At 43.5% G+C, this 18,915-nt stretch overlaps 1 protein-coding gene across 1 annotated transcript in view; it reads left to right on the top strand.

Annotated features, from left to right (window-relative positions):
• Positions 1 to 18,529, top strand: part of SMAD7 (SMAD family member 7) — a 54,073-nt gene extending 35,544 nt beyond the window's left edge. The window contains exon 4 of the mRNA XM_081942557.1: positions 15,845 to 18,529. Within this exon, the coding sequence (XP_081798683.1) occupies positions 15,845 to 16,383 (539 nt within the window). The 3' untranslated portion in view covers positions 16,384 to 18,529. The remainder of the gene's footprint in view (positions 1 to 15,844) is intronic.
• The last annotated feature ends 386 nt before the right edge of the window (positions 18,530 to 18,915 follow it).

The raw sequence follows: 18,915 nt of genomic DNA, 5'->3' as shown, positions 1-18,915 counted from the left end.
ATTTTTCCTTTTCCGTTGTTAATCATTGTCAATTACATTTTTATCATTAATCATTATTTTTTTATTACATTGGAGAAGAAGTTTCCGTGTAAAATGTGGCTGACTGAAGACCCATTGGTAGGAGGTTTTGAGATCTATTTGGAGAACAGAAATGGTTTCCTCAGGCGGGTTCTCCTAGCTTGCTCAAAAAGAGTGTTTTCTCGTTTATTCAGATTAAGCAAGATTATACCTATAAATAGATCTATCTGAACAGAATATTTATGTACAGAATGTGCATGTGTATAAAAAAGGTATCTGATAAGCACGTATGGATTAATCCTGATGGTACAGGTAGTCATTAATTTATGACCATAATGGAGCCCAAAATTTCTGTTACTAAGCAAGACAGTTGTTTAAGTGAGTTTTGCCCCATTTTACAACTTTTCTTGCCACAGTTGTTAAGTGAATCACTGCGGCGGTTAAGTTACTAAGACGGTTGTTAAGTGAATTTGACTTCCCCATTGACTTTGCTTGTCAAGAGGTCCCAAAAGGTGATCTCATGATCCTGGGACACTGTAAACCATCATAGATATGAACCAGTTACCAAGCATCCAAATTCGTCATCATGGGGATGCTGCAATGGTTGCATGTGTGAACAGCGGTCATAAGTCCCTTTTCCCCCCACTGACGTTGTAACTTCAAACGGCGTTTAAATGAACATTTGTACGTCGATAACTACTTGTAGTTTGTTTGAAGACCCTCATCACAGACTCCCTTCTGTTGATAAGAGGTTCAATATTTTTTTTCTTGTCCAAATTTTTTTCCAAGTCAAGGCAGCGATCAAGTTTCAATGGAGGTTTGTTGCCTGGTAATTTAATATCCGCCTTCTAAAGAGCTCCAGATTCATTTTATGGCAAGTTGCGTAGTCTCACTTGGGCAGAAGCTCATTAACTTTGGAAGCCCAATCAACCTGAGCCGAGAATGTCTAAAGAGCTTTCACTTTATTGCTTTTAAAGATGGCCTCGGGCTGTATCACTTGGAATGGCAAGTGGGTGGACTTAATTTACAGATACTCTTTGATGCGCTGGAACTTTCAGTAAGTTTGATAGACAAATAACAAGAACTTGAGCAAGATCACAAGTTCAGCAGGATCTATAAAGTATTCCAGAGGAATCCTAACACACATCAAGGAAGGGCAAAGACATTCTTTTCCAGTGCATACAATACATTCAAGATAGCGGGAAAAGATACAGGTCATCCTTGACTTACGCCCACAAATTGAGTCCCACATTTCTGTTGCTAAGTGAGAAAGTAGTTAAGTGAGTTTTGCTCCATTTTATGACCTTTCTTGCCACTGGGAATCACTGCAGTGGTTAAGTTAGTAACATGGTTGTTAAGTGAATCTGTCTTCATCGTTGACTTTGCTTGCCAGAAGGCCGCAAAAGGTGAGATCACATGACCCCGGGATCACATGACTGCAACCGTCTCCCAGGTTCATATTCTAGAACAGTGCATCTAAATCTTGATGACTTTAAGATGTCTGGACTTCAACCCCCAGAATTCTCCAGGTACTAGAAATCTGGAATTTGGAAGTCCACACATCTTAAAGTCACCAAGATTGAAAAACACTGTTCCAGAATAGATGGGTGTGTTTGTGTTGAAGAGTTCAGGGCAATTTTTCCTTTACCTCCTAAGGATCAGTGGGAGATGGGTGAATGGATGGATGGATAGATGGATATATTTCCATAGTAAATTAACAATACTAAGGGTATCAAAGATTTCCATAGCAGACCTGATTGAATAGAAAGATTACCCAAGGATGAATATTTGAAAATTACCTAAACCAGACTTCCTCAAATTAATGCACTTTAGATGGCTGAAAGAGATTGTTTTTTCTTATTGACATGTTCTTTCATTTACTAGATGTCCCTCCTTAGCCAAATATATAGCAGCAAAATAAAATAGTTTCCTTCTGGTTGCCATTTATGGATGTAGGTTGAGTTCTGTGTCTCAGTTATTTGCTGGAGATACCTTGTTTGATGTTATCTTTTGTCAGAATAGATAAATGCAGTTGATCCGCTGAACCACAAAGCAAAGAACATTTAAAGGGCCGGTCCTTGCCTTATGGGGAAGGCGGCCTTTATCACTTTCACTAGACATGTTGATTTGAAAAGCGAAAACTGCAGAGAGAAAAATATATGTTTCTGTGATTGTGGACGTATGGACCATTCTCGCTGACGGCAGACCCTAACTTGAGTCATTTGGGAAGATAAAAAAAAAAAAGATTAAAAGAGCAGTGGTGGCGCAGTGGTTAGAGTGCAATACTGCAGGCTACGTCTGCTGGCTGCCGGCTACCAGCAGCTTGATTCTCACCCACTCAAAGTTGACTCAGCCTTCCATCTTTCCGAGGTCGGTAAAATGAGGACCCAGATTGTTGGGGGGCAACATGCTGACTCTGTAAACCGCTTAGAGAGGGCTCTAAAGCACTGTGAGGCGGTATATAAGTCTAAGTGCTATTGCTGTGTTTGAAGGCTGCTCTCATTTGACTGTCATCAAGTAGGTCAACGAGATGAGAAGCCCAAGAGAACATGGCAAATTCACATGTCCCAACTACGTTAGGACATTTTTAATGCAATCCTCTGAAATCTCCTTGGATAGATAGGCCCCATTGAGTTTAATGAGACTTACTATGCCGTAATAGTAATCGAGAGCTAGTGAAATTGAGTGGCTAAGAAATTGGACTATAAATTAGCAATTCCTGGTTTGAAACTTTCCTCTGGGAGGAACTTGTTTAGCCAGTCTATCTATAGCAGTGACTGTAGAATTGGTCAACTTACAAGTTTCTTCATACTCAACAGCCATATAAATCTTAAGACTTAGTCAACACACTCACCACTTCTTTGCACTCTGTAATAAAGCCTGTTGCCTATAGCTTTCATCCACTGGCCGGCGTGCCTAGATTCCTGCCTCCTCCCATCAGTCCTCACTTAATAACTCACTTGGTCGTCACTTAAACAACAGCCAACGGAGAGTGCTGGAATTGCCATTGCTGAGCAATTTGGTCATGTTACATTATGTTTTTAAAAAGGCACTGGGGTGGAAATTCCATTCCCAATTGCTGTTGTAACCCTAGGACTTACCTGTATTTTATTTGCTAGTCTCTTTACCTTTAAATTACTCGTTGGAAAAGACCCCAAAGTTGGGAAAGATTGAAGACAAAGGAAGACAGGGATGGCAGAGAATGAGATGGTTAGAACCTGAATTTGGGCAAACGCCAGGAGATATGGGGGCGGATGGACCCGCGATTTCCACTACCGATTCGGGTGAACCAATCCGAACCGGCTGAATACCACCTCTGTTGTAGTTTTTTTTTTAAAAAACCGAAGAGGGGAGGTGGAATATCACATGGGTTATCCTAGCCCTAGATAACCGATGACTCTGGAGATGAACAGTCTTCTTTATGTCTTGTTTTTACTAGCAGCAAAAAGATCAGCCAGCTTGTCTTCTTTAGGACAGCTTTGTAATAAGGCTAAAGTGCTGTCTAGCCTGTTTTTTAAAGTAAACTAAAAAGTCATTCCTCTCCCTTCGCCATTCCTTGTTTTGTGCCATTAGCCTCCCAGGAATGCGGGGAGGATTAATTACTTTCGAAGATGTCAGATTCGTTAAGTGTTGTTAACTCCCTGCGTTCAGGAGGTGTGCCAACGGGTTGGAGAAATAATCATAAATGCAACCTCCCCTTTTATTTTTAGGAAGAGCCTTTTTCTCCCCCCTTGATTTTTTCATTCTCGTGGCGGAGTAAGGACCAAGCCTCCCAGTTGGGGGAAAGGAAGCGAATTTGCAGGGGTGAAATTCGGCAGCTTCTGACAGGTTCTGGAGGAACCGGTAGTGGACATTTTGAGTAGTTTGGAGAAACGGCAAATGCCACCTCTGGCTGAGTGGGGATGAAATGGAGATTTTGCAGTATCCTTCGCCCAGGAGTGGGGAGTGAAGGGAGATTTTGCAGTATCCTTCCCCTGCCCTGCCTACCAAGCCACGTCCACAGAACTGGTAGTTTAAAAAAATTGGATTTTCTGGCCAAATCCCTGTTTCCTCATTTGGATGCCCTTCCTGAGGTGCTCTGACTGCAAGTCCCACGATTCCCGGTCTGCAGGACAGCCGTCCCGGAGGGCACCAGCTTGGCGAAGGCGGTTGAGCCTGTCTGTTTGTGTGTGTCTGTGTGTGAGAGAAAGAGACATGGCCTTTTCTGTATACGCTGAAGCACAGAAGTGATTAGATTATGAAGGCAGACAAAAGTAATGATTAACTTCTGCAGTCTGCAGTCTGTCTCCAGACTGGCGCTGAATGCTGGTTTTGCCTCTAAGTAGAGGCCTGGCCAGAGGAGACACAGGGTATTAGGTTGTAAAGGAAGGAAGCACGAAGGAAGGGAGGGAGAGGGAGGGAGGGAGAAAGGCTGACGGAGAAAGAGGGCGTGCGGGGTAGAGCAGGGGGTATTTTTCCTCTATCAAATCCGGGAACAGAACTTTTTAACGGGTTGGCAATTTTGGTAAGCGTTCAGCAAGCTGTGTCGTCTGACCCACTTTCTCATCCTTGATCCATAAGGCACAAGAATCCCCCAAAAACATTGTGCAGAAATAACTTGTCCACCCATCTTTAAAGGAAAAGGCTCCTTGCTTTCTCTAGGGGAAAATAATAATAATAATGCTGTTTTAATTGAGAGGCTTCGGGGCGAAACTCTTTGAGTTTTGGAGATCTTGGTTTTAATTCAGAGGCTTTGGGGCAAATCCTTGAGTTTTGGGGGTCTTATAAGCGGAGAGGTTTTGATCCCGTGTTGCAGCCGTTAAAGTGAGCCGCCTCTCTCTCTCTTCTCTGTTTTTGCTCCCACCCTTATGTGCAATCGGAGCATAGCTGGAAGGAATGCCGTCTGCAGGGGAAGGAGGAAAAATGAACACTGCTAAATATTTGGCATTAATCTGGTATTGCTACACTCCGTTTAGGAAGGAGAGGGGACGGATTTGGCTGTCTTTTTTACAAGCTGCCTTAATATAGACATTTTGGCAAGCATCGTGAATAAAGTTTTAGAAATGTCATCTGTCAAATGCAAAGGATTGGGGGGGGGCAACGGATACCTTCCCCTTTTTTCACGATTCTGGGACCTTAATGTGGTCAGGGCGGCAACAGCTCGGTGCTTGCAAAAAAAGCCTGCGAAAGTTCAAAAGCAGACTAAAAAGCCACAAGATTTATTTGTTTGCTTAGGAAGCCTTTTTGCCTGATGATCTGGAAAGATGATTTTTATCAGTTGCATTTTCCCAAGGGAGAAAAACCTTTCGGAATTCACTTCATACACAAATGCCGTATTCCGGCTGTTCTTTTCTTAAAAGATAAGGAACGAACCGTTTTAAAATGCAGTGACTTACGCTGCTCTGCTGTGTTTTCCAAGTTCAGTTTTCCAAGTTCAATGAAACCGGGAGAAAAACTTCTCAGATGGTGTTTAGTTTGGCTCTTCAGATGATGGGTCACAAAATATCTTTTTTTAAAAATGCTGAGCCTCTTGGGGCTGCTTGGCATTTGAAGAATTGGTTGGGGGGCGCATTGACAACCTGGCAACTGTGGGAACACAAGCAGCTACACAACACACACCTAAGACGGTTGCTGGCTTTCACTCCTGTCTCACTTGTACATTCACATGCTTTTCTTCCTTCTCCTCTTCACCTTTGATGTTTAGGAGACAGGTGAACGGTGCTCTTTTACTCAAATGCTGGGTTGCAACCCTGCACAATTTATTTCTTTGAAATTATTTGCTAAGGCAGCTTGAGGGACCAGTTTTGAGGTATGTAAGTTGATACGAGAGGCTGGCTTTTACCTTTAATTAAAGAAGAATGTTTCAGAAATGTAAAACATCAGGTGGAGCAAGGGAGCTGATAGGCACCAGAAGAAATGGCCCATAGGTACAGCAGTCTTCACAGTCATTCATTAAGCGACCACTTGGAGTTACAACAGCACTGTTTCATTCAGAACAAAGTTGTCAAATGTTGGCTTTAGAAATGGAAGTCTCTTTTTCTTAAGAATAATGATTAGGTCTCAATGGCATTGAGTAGTACTTTAAATTTAAATTTACTGCCTGCTGGCCTTTGTTTTGAAATCCATTGACGTCTTCTTGAAACTCTACTGATATTTGTGAAGAGTCTACTTTCTCCAGAGGTCAGTAAAACCACTTGTACATTGCTGGACTCTGGATTTTTCTGCCTTCCTCAAGACAGATAATCTTCAATTTGCAACGGTTCATTTAGCGGCCATCCAAAGCTACAACAGCACTGAATATAATGACCCGTGATCATTTTATTACAGTTTTACAAACCTTTGCAGCATCTCCATGATGATCGTGTGATCAAAATTCATATTTGTGACGATTGCAGTGTCCCAGGGTTGTGTGATCCCTTTTTGCGACCTTCTGACAAGCAAAATTAATGAGGAAGCAATGGATGGAAACTGATTAAGGAGAGAACCGGCCTAGAACTAAGGATAAGTTTCTTGATAGAAGTTAAAAGTTGTGGATGCTCCACCACTGGGGGCTTTTAAGAAGATTTTGTCTGAATGAAATGGTTTGGGGTTTCCTGCTTCAGCCAGGGGCTGGACTAGAAGACCTCCAAGGTCCCTTCCAACTCTGTTATTCCAACCAGCTTTTACCTTCTAGATATTTTGGCCTAGAAGTCTGAGATTCCAGGTGATTGGGGAAATTATTTTTAGGAATTAATATTAATTCTTTTTCATCTTGCATGGAAGTCCAAAATGTTTCCTCCAACTTGGTATCTTTATATCTCCAAATATAAGGATCAGATGGAACATGTTCTCTCTGCAATGTTTAAGCAACCCGTAAATGCTTTAGATTACAGGTTAATGGAACTACAATAATGTGTAAATAAGCACGGAGTGCCTAGAATTATTTTGGGGGGAAGGACCGTCTATGTGTACAGTACTTAGAGAGGGCCCCAGTATAGAGAGACCCCAGTCTCCATACATGTCTGCAAGAACATTTGAAAAGCCAACAAAAATTGATTCATAAATGCTTCATTAGTCACTGCTGCCCTCTAATTATGACAAGTAATCAATTACTGCTGTTGCAAACAATCCAAAGAGGAAGAATGCAAGAGGGAGGGAGAGAGGAGGAGGAGGAGAAGAATTTTTTTTTTTTGAAGCCTAATTGTATTTTCTTTTAAAAGCCAGCAGGCAGGAGCCACGCAGACCGTGAATGAGTTTGCTTTATAGCTAGAAAAAACACAAACGCACACACCAAAGAAGGCTGCCCTGCCTGTCTCTAGTGGTTAGACTAAAGCCAACTGACTCCATGTCTCTGTCGCAGGCTATAGACTTCATCAGCCATGCAAATTACAGAGTACTGTCGTGTCTGAAGGCCAAATTTCTACTTAGCTCAGGAAAAAGAAAAGAGGTTTTGGAAGAGAGCGAGGGAGGGAGAGAATGAAGAAACCCAGCCAGATCCATTCATAATATTTACTGTAAATGGCCTCTATGCTGTTTGGTATACGGCCAGCCTAATTATTTAATTCCAACCGCCTTTCCTTTCCCCCTTCGGTGGGTCACGGCTCGGCTTTTTGAAATTCAGGTAGTCCTTGACCTACATCCCCACTAAAGGTAAAGGTTCCCCTCGTACATACATGCTGCTTGTTCCCGACTCTAGGGGGCGGTGCTCATCTCCGTTTCAAAGCCAAAGAGCCAGCGCTGTCCAAAGATGTCTCCCTGGTCATGTGGCCGGCATGACTAAACACCCAAAGGCGCACGGAACGCTGTTACCTTCCCACCAAAGGTGGTCCCTATTTTTCTACTTGCATTTTTACATGCTTTCGAACTGCTAGGTTGGCAGAAGCTGGGGCAAATAACGGGAGCTCACTCAGTTACGCGGCGCTAGGGATTCGAACTGCCGACCTTTCTGATCGACAAGCTCGGCGTCTTAGACACTGAGCCACCGTGTCCCCTACTTTTCTGTTGCTAAGTGAAACATTTGCTAAGGGAATTTTGCCCCAGTTTGCTCTCTTTCTTGGCCACCGTTGTTAAGTGAATCCCGGCAGTTCCTCGTTTACTTTGGTTGTCAGAAGGTTGCAAAAAGTGACCTGGGGACACCGCAACCATCATAAATATGAATTGGTTGCCAAGCTTCCGAATTTTCCGAACGGCCATGTGCCGTTGTTATCTTGGGCATGAACATGGCTTTGATGTTTGACTGTAGACACTTGTCTTGGCTCCCCTTTGAAGACTTAGCTTCGCTTTCTGCACTTTTAATCCTTGTTCTGATTCAGCTTTTTTTGTTGTTGTTGTTGGAAATTTTCTTTGGCCAGTTCAAGTCCCTTGCGACGGGGCAGATCATCAGTCCTGTCAAATAAAGAGGAAGAAGCTAAACCCACCTCTTTATTTCCATCAACCTATTTATTTATTTATTTATTTATTTATTTATTTATTTATTTATTTATTTATTTATTTATTTTTTATTAAATTTGTTAGCCGCTCCCTCTCCACAAAGGGACTCGGGGCGGTGTACAATAAATAAAACACATATTATAAAAATTACACATTGTACACATTGTACAGAGGAGGTATAAAACACAATACAATATTATAACAACATATAAATATTAAAATAAGTTAAATTAAAACCCCAATAGAGATTATAAGTTTAAAAATTGCCAGGGCGAATAAAATGGAACTATGGTTGAGCCAGGCCTGCTAGTTGAAAAAGGTGGGTCTTGAGTTTTGAATGGAAAGAGCGGAGGTCGGTGGTAATCCTAATATCGGCGGGGAGGTCATTCCAGAGGGCTGGGCCCATCACAGAGAAGGCCCTACTCCTGGGCGCCGCCCTTTGGCACTGCTTAGTGGACGGCACCCGGAGGAGTCCCTCTCTGTGAGCTCTCCAACTTTAAGACTTGTGGACGTCAACTCCAGAATTCCTCAGCCAGCTTTGCTTCTGGGAGTTGACGTCCACAAGTCTTAAAGTTAACCCCAGGTTGGAGACCCTTGCTTTAACGCATTCCTCAAGTTGTAATACATGCCCTTCCTCCTTGCTAATTGACATTATTGAGCAAAGGGGGCAGAATCAAGAGGCATCCACATCACGTTTACCTGTTCTCTACATAGGGATGCAATAACAACAACATTGGTAAAGCCAGACATACTTCAAGGTTGACTCCCAGGCATTAGTATCAGAAGTGCGTTCCTACCAGTTTGGCCAAACTGGTAGTGGTTTGGCGGCCTGGGTTGCTGGAACCAACTGCGACCCAGGCCTGCTATACCCACAAACCGGTTCCCCAGTCTCTTCTGCCGTTGCCGGCATGTTTGCGCATGCACAGAACAATTTTCAAGTGAACTGCGCATGTGCGTGCAAAACCCTCTCAGTGAACCGCTAGTAAAAGGTTAGGAGCACCCCCTCCCTCCGATTGTTATGCATCCAAAGACAGGATGGTAGTTATGGGTGTACAATTGAAACTCATAATTATAATTAAGAACTTAATTTTTCTGCACCCACCCCTCTCATAGGTTCTGGTAGCTCATTGGCTTCTCATGATGAATGGAGGAGACAGATCTCCTCAAAAGAAAGCATTTATAGGAGAGGTGGAAAGAGTGAGATCAAGATAAGAAGGAGCAATCACATTTGGCCGTTGGAAGAAAAATGAGAGTGGCGATTTTTGGTGGGGAAGGGATTTGGGCTAGAAGGCTATTAGTTTATTTTTCACTTTTTTTAGGGAAGTAGAGAAGGCCGATGATATTTCTGAAATTAACTGGTGGCTCTCAGGCCACCATAGCTCTCAATATGGGATACTAATGGAAAACCATTCCAGTATATTACAATACAATACAATACAATACAATACAATACAATACAATAGTAGAGTTGGAAGGGACCTTGGAGGTCTTCTAGTCCAACCCCCTGCCTAGGCAGGAAACCCTATACCATTCCAGACAAATGGCTATCCAACATCTTCTTAAAGACTTCCAGTGTTGGGGCATTCACAACTTCTGGAGGCAATTTCTGTTCCACTGATTAATTGTTCTAACTGTCAGGAAATTTCTCCTCAGTTCTAAGTTGCTTCTCTCCTTGATTAGTTTCCACCCTTTGCTTCTTGTTCTGCCTTCAGGTGCCTTGGAGAATAGTTTGACTCCCTCTTCTTTGTGGCAGCCCCTGAGATATTGGAAGACTGCTATCATGTCTCCCCTAGTCCTTCTTTCTCTTAAGCTAAACATACCCAGTTCCAGGAGTTCAAAGGTAGTAAAGGATTTGTAATAAAAATAAAAGCTCACCTTGATGTTCATTGAATCAAAGAGTGAGTCCTGTCATATTGAGTTAGTGTGAATGAATGGAAGAGGACGTTAAAGTAGCACTACCACAGCTTTGGGTTTCTTAAAATCTTCAGGAAGACCGGAGGTCTTGTTTTCTACACCACATCTAGACGTTATATTTTTCCCTCTGATCTTCGATTGAGTAATATTTTGGAAGGTGTATGGAACTAATAGGTGAGTCATATATCACCCTAAGCTGGTATTTTTAGCTATAATACCCTGTTTCCCCGAAAATAAGGCCTCCCCGGATTCACTTAACAACTTAAGCAGGGATTCCTTAACAATCATGGCAAGAAGGTCATAAAATCAGGCATGGCTCACTCGACAAGCCCCCTTGCTTAGCAACAGAAATCCTCATCCCGATTACGGTCGTAAGTTGAGGATCATCATAGGTCACTCTTTGGGAAAGAAATCTCAAGCCCTCCCACAGTGTCTTGTGAGGTGTGCCACTTTGTTCTAAAGGAACTATATAATACAAGTTTGTCTCCTTCTCTCTTTCTGCACAAACACATGCACACACCCCAGAGGGAGCCCTGCAATTTATCTAGGCTCCAGCTGTTAAGGTAATCCAAAAACGTCTCTTTAACCGACACCAGTCTGTCTCAGGGTGGCTGGGGGCAACATCAGCGCAGGTTTGGGAAGGTGAGAATCAATCTGGAGAATCTTCTTTCCTACAATATGGCAGTTCCCAAAAGCCTTCAGCACAAATAATACCCTATTTATACCCTGGGTAAAATATACCCAGAACTGGAGAAACTTCTGGGATGAGAAGGGAAATGTCTTCAAGGAAAAACAAAGACCAGTTGCCTTTTGAAAAAACACCTATGGGACAGAGGTGGTATTCAGCTGGTTCGGCCCAGTTCACCCAAACTGGTAGCTGAAATTGCGGGTGCCGTGACTCTATGCCAGTGATGGCGAACCTTTTTTGGCTCACGTGCCACAAGTGGGGGGAGCGCAGGGGGGGTCGAGTGCGGGCGTGCCACACCCATAATGCAACGCGCAACCACCCCAGTGCGCATGCGCGCAAAACAAGCGACCCCCCCCAATTTTTACATTTTTTTTGCCCTCCCCAGGCTCCAGGGGCTTTATAGGAGTCTGGGGAGGGTGGAAAGAGCCTCCCCCGACCCCCCGGAGGCCCCCCGGAGGCTTCAGGGACTGTCCAGAGGCTTCCCTGAAGCCTTTGGAGCACTTAAAACCACCCTCCGAGCAAACCGGAAGTGACTTCTGGGTTGCTCGGAGGGTGGTTTTAAGCGCTCCGAAGGCATCAGGGAAGCCTCGGACGGTCCCTGAAGCCTTCGGAGCGCTTAAAACCACCCTCCGAGCAAATGGACCATCCCTGAAGCCTCGGGGGGGGGCGGGGGAGGCTCTTCTCGCCCTCCCCAGGCTCCTATAAGGCCTCTGGAGCCTGGGGAAGGCGAAAAATAGCTTTTAAAAAGGTGAACTCAGCTGGCCAGGGCGCGCATGCGCGCTGGCCAGCTGACAGGGCAGCGCCTCGCGTGCCCTGACAAATGGCTCCGCGTGCCACTTGTGGCACGCGTGCCATAGGTTCGCCATCACGGCTCTATGCCATCCAATTTAGGCACGTTTTTGAGGCCGGGTGCATGCGTGGAAGGCACATGCGTGATCAAAGCGCATGCGCGGAAGGGGTGCATGCGCCTGCGGCGAAACAGTGGTAAGGAAATGTGAAACCTACCACTGCTTTGGGACAATCGTGACCTTGGATGATTGAGAATCTCCATAGAACCTACCCAGTTTTTAAATTTATTTTCATGCCTGCCGATCTCTTTGTCTGCAGTCCGTTGCTTTTGGCATGAAAGCAGAGACTTCCCCCCGCCCTTTTAAGGGGAAAAAATGCCTCCCCGAATAGTTGTAAAATTGAACCAAGGTTTCCCTATCCAGGTTGCAAGAACCGTTGTGTAGAATTTTTGGAGAATGTGGTGAAAAGCAAACTGATGCAAAAACGTCGTTTGTTGCATGGCTTGTTCCGTTCTCCCATCCTGGGTTTCAGTGGGATAGTGAGAGCCTACGTTGTGTGACCTACCAATTCATTTAAATCCATGTTTTTCTAACTTTTAAGAGATGTGAACTTCAACTCCCAGAATTCCCCAGAAGGAATGTAAAGAAATCTTTGATATAATCCTAAATTTCATAGCTCAGTATTGAAACTCTCCACCTTGGATTTTTTTTTTTAAATGTCCTCTTCCCTCCTGCTTCTTTTCCTTTGGTGCGGTATCTTCCAGACCAGGGGTCTCCAACCTTGGCAACTTTAAGACTTGTGGACTTCAACTCCCAGAATTCATCCAGCAAAGCTCTGGGAAGAACTCTGGGAGTTAAAGTCCACAAAGTCTTAAAGTTGCCAAGGCTGGAGACCCAAAGCTGGCTGAGGAATTCTGGGAGTTGAAGTCCTCAAGTCTTAAGGTTGCCGTGGTTGGAGACCAGACTATTAAGCTGCGTGAAAGCCCAGCCATTTTTATTTTTTCTATGTCAGACGTTCTGTGAATCTCCGGGACTAAAAATAGGGCAAAAATGCTATAAATAAATAAAACGAGCATAGCTTTGCTCGTGGAGCTCACTGTGATTGTCTAGGATAGAAGTCGTATTGATTTTTCTTTCGCTTCGTTGGCCTGATTTTCAAGCATGCTACATTGGACTTCCTTGACTTGTGAGGCACAACCGATTTTCATTTTCTGTCTTCGGCTAAATAATTTTTAGATGGAAATTTGATCCATCCTGCTTTGACAATACATACATAAATAACGAAAGGAAACTCGGAAATGTTTAGGCTACTGGCCACTCTGTGGATTAAAAATTTGCAGGAGGGCAACTTGTTCGTTCCTCCAGTAAAATTATCCTTGCAAACATTGGCAAAGCTCCTGTATCTTCCTGGTTCTTTAAAAAGCTGTATAAAATAATCAGATGCCTCCGGATTTGAAGAGGAAGAATATGGAATAAGGATTGGCCTTTGAGATCCATCATGGAAAATTTGTAATAATTGTTTTGCCTCTTCTTTTAACGTGAGCAGAGATGGTATTCTAGCGAACCAGTAGCTGAAATTTTGAGTAATTTGGAGAACCGGCAAATGCCACCTGTGGCCTGCCCCCCCGCCGTTCCCTGTCCTATATTACCTTGGTTTTTTTTAGCTCAGCAGATTCGCGCGGCATAGCAGATTGCTGCGCCTCACCTGAGCTAAACAACAGCTTAGCTCACCAGTGCTGACACCGAGGGCGTGCATGTATGTGCGTGGCATCGAAAATGAGGCTACATAGGATGTTTTGGAGCCTGGGAGGAAGCAGTAGCAGCGAACACACAGTTTGCTGCTATCGGTTTGGATGAACCAGTCCGAACCGGCTAAATACCACCTCGGGTTGCAAATCGAGGACTACCTGCATATTAAGGGATATCTTGGTCTCGTTTTCCAGTTTGGATAGAATTTTGATTAACTGCCCTTTAATGACTTGCGATATAGCAAGATGAAAATTAAGGACGCCGAAGGAAATGGAGGGTGGGGGGGACTCCCTTTTAAGAAAAGTATAATCTGTTCAGTGGGTTAGGCTGTGTGTTGTCAGTTCTGCTTACACACATTTGACATCACAAAAAGACATCTGTGGTTGATCAGCAGATCTTTGATAAGATGTTATCTGCCATTGATTTATTCTTGGCTTGGACTGAAAGGGTGCAGCGAGGGCTTGCCAAGAGAGGGGGGAGAGAGAGGGGTGGGTGGGATTGCAGGGTGGGTGGGAGAATTATGGTATATAGAAGGTATCACAGCATAAAGCAGTTTTTAAAGCATCTTCGCCTATTACTTTCACAACTGATTTGGCTGGCCGGGGTCCATGAATAATATAAATCATTGGCAATTGGAAGAAAGGAGATGCAAAGAAAGAAATGTTCTTAGTTCTTCCCTCGGTATAGAATTCCATTTTTTAAGGGGAGTTTAAGAGGTCACCTGAATTGGAGTCTGTTCACTCCCAAATCCATATTCACATTGGATCAGTTATGACTTTGGGAGTAAGGCCATGAAGTCTCCATCAGCTTAAAGAGACCCATTGGCCAAATATTACTCTTTAAGGCTTGAAAGTGACAGTGCAAACAACTTCTAAGGCAGTTTTTCTCAACCTTGGCAACTTGGAAGATGTGTAGATTTCAATTCCCAGAATTCCCCAGCCAGTTTTGTTGGGAATTAAAGTCTACACATCTTCAAGTCGTCAAAGGAGAGAAGGACTGTTCTAAGATGTGGAGACGCCATTGAACTTTCAGGGAGTCGGTAAACCTCTGGCCAAGTTCAAACAGAAATGCTAGGATTTTATTTATTTTTTACAAACGTGTTTTTAAAATGTTAAAAGTTGCCGAAGTACAGTTTGAAAACAGATATGCTTTCAAGATTTCTCACTTCGATCCCTTTTGATTCAAAAGGTTTTGAGAAGTATAAAGTTCATTGTAACAGAAGGGGGCCAGAGAGGGTCTGTTATTCACGAAAGTCCGTTAAATCAGAGCGATTGTAAAGCCAACCTCACTGACATAATGACATCAATACACACATGGCGTTAAGGTCTCTATCACAGTGGCGCTGCTACAAGTTTATTCTGTATTCTCTGTTATTCTATCATTAAGCAAATCATGTTTATGGGTGCAAAAAAACCCTCAGTTCATTGTACAGGAAGTCCTTGATTTAGGATGATAACAATCATACCCATTATGGACATACATCATGATAGCCATAAAATCACCCATGCGACTGACCCGATATTATGGCTTCTTGCAGTGATCATTAAGCAAACACAACATCTCTTAAGCAAACACCGCACTTGTTTTTGTCGCAAACTGGAAATAAATGCTGATTTTCAGCAAAAACATCCTAAATTGGGGAGTTGGGGGGGGTCACATGACCGGGGGGGGGGTGAGCTTGGAACTTCAGAATCGGGTAACAAGTACCTTCTGAATCAGTCCATCATAACTCTGGTCACTAAGCAGCTGTCCTAAGGCCTGTTCAATTGTTTCAGTCCAAACACTGGCCTGAGATATTCTCTCTCAATATTATGACTTTTTGCAGTGTTCATTAAGCAAACACAATATCTATTAAGAAAACACGGCAGCTGTTTGGGTGTTTTTGTCACAGACTGGAAATAAATGCTGATTTTCAGCAAAAATGTCCTACATTGGGGTGGGGTGTCATGGGACTCGGGGGGGGGGGGGCTTGGAACTTCATAACCGGGTGATAGGTATCTTCTGGATGGGTCCTCTGGCCAAAAGTTGAGGACTTCCTGTATTCAGGTCTGTCATAAGTTGAGGACTTCCTGTATTCAGGTCTGTCATAAGTCGAGGACTTCCTGTATTCAGGTGTGTCATAAGTCGAGGACTTCCTGTATTCAGGCCTGTCATAAGTCAAAGACTTCCTGTATTCAGGCCTGTCATAAGTCGAGGACTTCCTGTATTCAGGCCTCTTCAATTGTTTCAGTCCAAACGCTGGCCTCTTTTGTGCGATTAACCTGAGGTATTCTCTCTCTTTTCTCTTGTCTTCTCCTAGATTCTCAAGTTCTACAGGAACCCGGGGATCTCTCACACTGGTGCGTGGTGGCCTATTGGGAAGAGAAGACTCGGGTGGGACGCCTGTATTCGGTCCAAGAACCTTCCCTGGATATCTTTTACGATCTACCTCAGGGGAACGGCTTCTGTCTCGGACAGCTCAATTCGGACAATAAAAACCATCTAGTGCAGAAGGTCCGTGCCAAGATTGGTTATGGCATCCAGTTGAGCAAGGAAGTCGACGGCGTATGGCTTTACAACCGCAGCAGTTACCCGATTTTTATCAAGTCGGCCACACTGGACAACCCGGATTCCAGGACGTTGTTGGTTCACAAAGTGTTTCCGGGCTTTTCCATCAAAGCGTTCGATTACGAGAAAGCGTACAGCTTGCAGCGGCCCAACGACCACGAATTTATGCAGCAACCTTGGACGGGTTTCACGGTGCAGATCAGCTTCGTGAAAGGTTGGGGCCAGTGCTACACCAGACAGTTCATCAGCAGTTGTCCGTGCTGGCTGGAGATTATTTTTAATAACCGATGACTTTGAGGCGACTCAACCGCAGGCCTTCCCGAGCTCGGCGTCTTGAAGGGAGTGGTGTGTGTGTGTGGACTTCAACTCCCAGAATTCCCCAGCCAGCAAGGGAATTCTGGGAATTGAAGTCCACCCTTCTTCCAGGGTGTCCACGCTTAGGAACCGCTGCTCAACCAGTGACATTTTATAATGACTTTGCTGCTAAAACGTTTCCTTTTGAGTGCTTGCTATGGTGTGCAAACGTTTTTTGTTTGTTTGTTCTGTTTTGAGAAATAGCTTATGGGAAGATTTCTCTTTTCTTTCTTTCTTTTTTTCTTTCTTTTTTTCCTTCCTTCCCTCCTTCCTTCCTTTTTTCTTTCTTTCTCCCTCCTTCCCTCCTTTTCTCTGTATTTTTATTTTGGGGTGGGTGGACGAGGTGGACATACTTTTTAAAAAATGTCTATGACCAACAACCCAGAAGGAGAGGAGGAGATTCCCGGGGAGGAAGAAGGTTGGGAAAGGTTTAAGTTGGACACGGTTACAGAGAGTCTTATTCTGATTTCTTTTCGATTTGTGATTCAATCACAATTTACAGGATTTTCAGCTTCCCATCTTCACTTGTACCTTTTCTTGAATTCAGGTCGTGTGATCTTTCTCGCCTCCCTTTGTAAGGCTCACACGCTTCCCTCCAGAAGAATCCTGCGTGTTCCCCCCAATAAATACACACCTTTGCACACTTGGGGTGTTCTGTTGATTTCAGCAGAACTTATCAATCCACACTTAGAATTCCCATAATATACACCAAGATCTGCTTTCCTTCCGTGATTATCGATGGACAGAAAAGTCTGGAGTTTTATCTGGCTTGCAAGGAGTTGGTAGGACAGATTCCTGCAAGCCGTTACAATTAGTCCTTGACTTACAACCATTTGTTCAGTGACCAGTTGCAACGGCACTGGGGGGGATGTCTATTTTTTTCCCACACTTAACGACCGTTGCAGCATCCCCATGGCCACGTGATCAAAATTTGGCCGCTTGGCAATGGACTCTTATTTATGACAGTTGCAGGGTCCCGGAGTCATGTGAATTCCCCCTTTTGGGACTTTCTGACAAGCATAGTCGTACAGGGAAGTCAAATTCACTTAACAAACCATGTTACTAGCTTAGCAGCTGCAGCGATTTGCTGTGCAACAGTGGGAAGAAAAGTCGCTGAATGGGCCCAACAGGCTCACTGAAGACTGTCTTGCTTAACGACAGAACCTTTGGGGCTGAATTGCGGTCGTAAGTCAAGGACTACCTGCACTCCATTCTAGAACCAGATGAATGATTCTGGATCAGAATTCCTGTTCGACGGGATGCCTGCCTTCCAATAACTTAAAACCCACGGATCTTTCCACCTTGCTTTGTTGCAAGAGAGATGCAGGGGTTGGAGATGAGTGGTTTAAGAAAATATGAAATAGAAATAAATAAAAGTATTAAAATAAAGCAAACCAACTCCTTGCTGGTATGAGGAAGGTCAGGCAGGAGGGTGGTCCAATAGCCACTTGACACAATTCGCAAGAGTCACACTGGGGAGTGAATGCAGAAATGCAAGATTTTAGCTAACAGGTTTCTTTATCCTCTTCCTCTCTATTATATCTACGCGCAACTTTAACCTTTTTGACTGACCTTGTGGATGGGGGGCGGGGGGGGAGCTTCCCAGGTTTGGGAAAGAAATAGCCATTTTTCTGTGCTTTGCTATCACTTACAATGCCTGTAAACACTCCCCCAAAATTATTTGGCCTGGGCTTTTTAAATGGATTTGGAAGTCAGACTTCGTATCCTCCTCTTCTCTTTTCAATGGACAAAGCTGAAATTCAGTATTTACTCCCTGTCTCCTGTTTTGATCAGATTTTAAGATAATAACTGTTTGCCTCCAGAAACTGCAGTCATTTGGTTAGTATGTTAGTATTTTTTCTTCGATTCATACACTTAGTATGATAATTTTACACTGTTCTTAGCTCAATGAGCACGTTTAGACCTTAACATAAGCTATTTTTCTAAATGCAAAAAAAGAGGAATAAGTGAAGAAGAAAAGCAACGTCCTTGGAATTTTAGCATTGAAGTGCTTTGGGGAAAAAAAATAACAACAGACTTCTTTAAAAAAAAAAAAAGAACCCTGAGATTTATTAAAGAAAAATGTATTTTATGTTATATATAAATATATTATTACTTGTAAATACAAAGACGTTTTATAAGCATCATTATTTATGTATTGTGCAATGTGTATAAACAAGAAAAATAAGAAAAGATGCACTTTGCTTTAATATAAATGCAAATAACAAAATGCCAAATTAAAAAAAAAAAGATAAAAAATTAATGATTGGTGGCCTTTTTCTCTCTTATGGTGTGCTGCTTTGTAGCCTCTTGCTTGAAAGGGTAGTGGACTCAGCTTGGTACAAGATGGAAATTGTGACCAAAGGGGACACCAGGCTAGGTGATGGCGGTGTGTGTGTGTGTGTGTGTGTGTGAGAGAGAGAGAGAGGGAGAGAGAGAGAGAGAGAGAGAGATGGATGGTTATCTCCA

This window comes from Natrix helvetica (assembly GCF_964273705.1).
Source record: "Natrix helvetica genome assembly, chromosome: 2".
Taxonomy (NCBI): domain Eukaryota; kingdom Metazoa; phylum Chordata; class Lepidosauria; order Squamata; family Natricidae; genus Natrix; species Natrix helvetica.
Note: the sequence above shows the minus strand (reverse complement) of the source record. Positions and strands in the feature narration are given on the sequence as shown.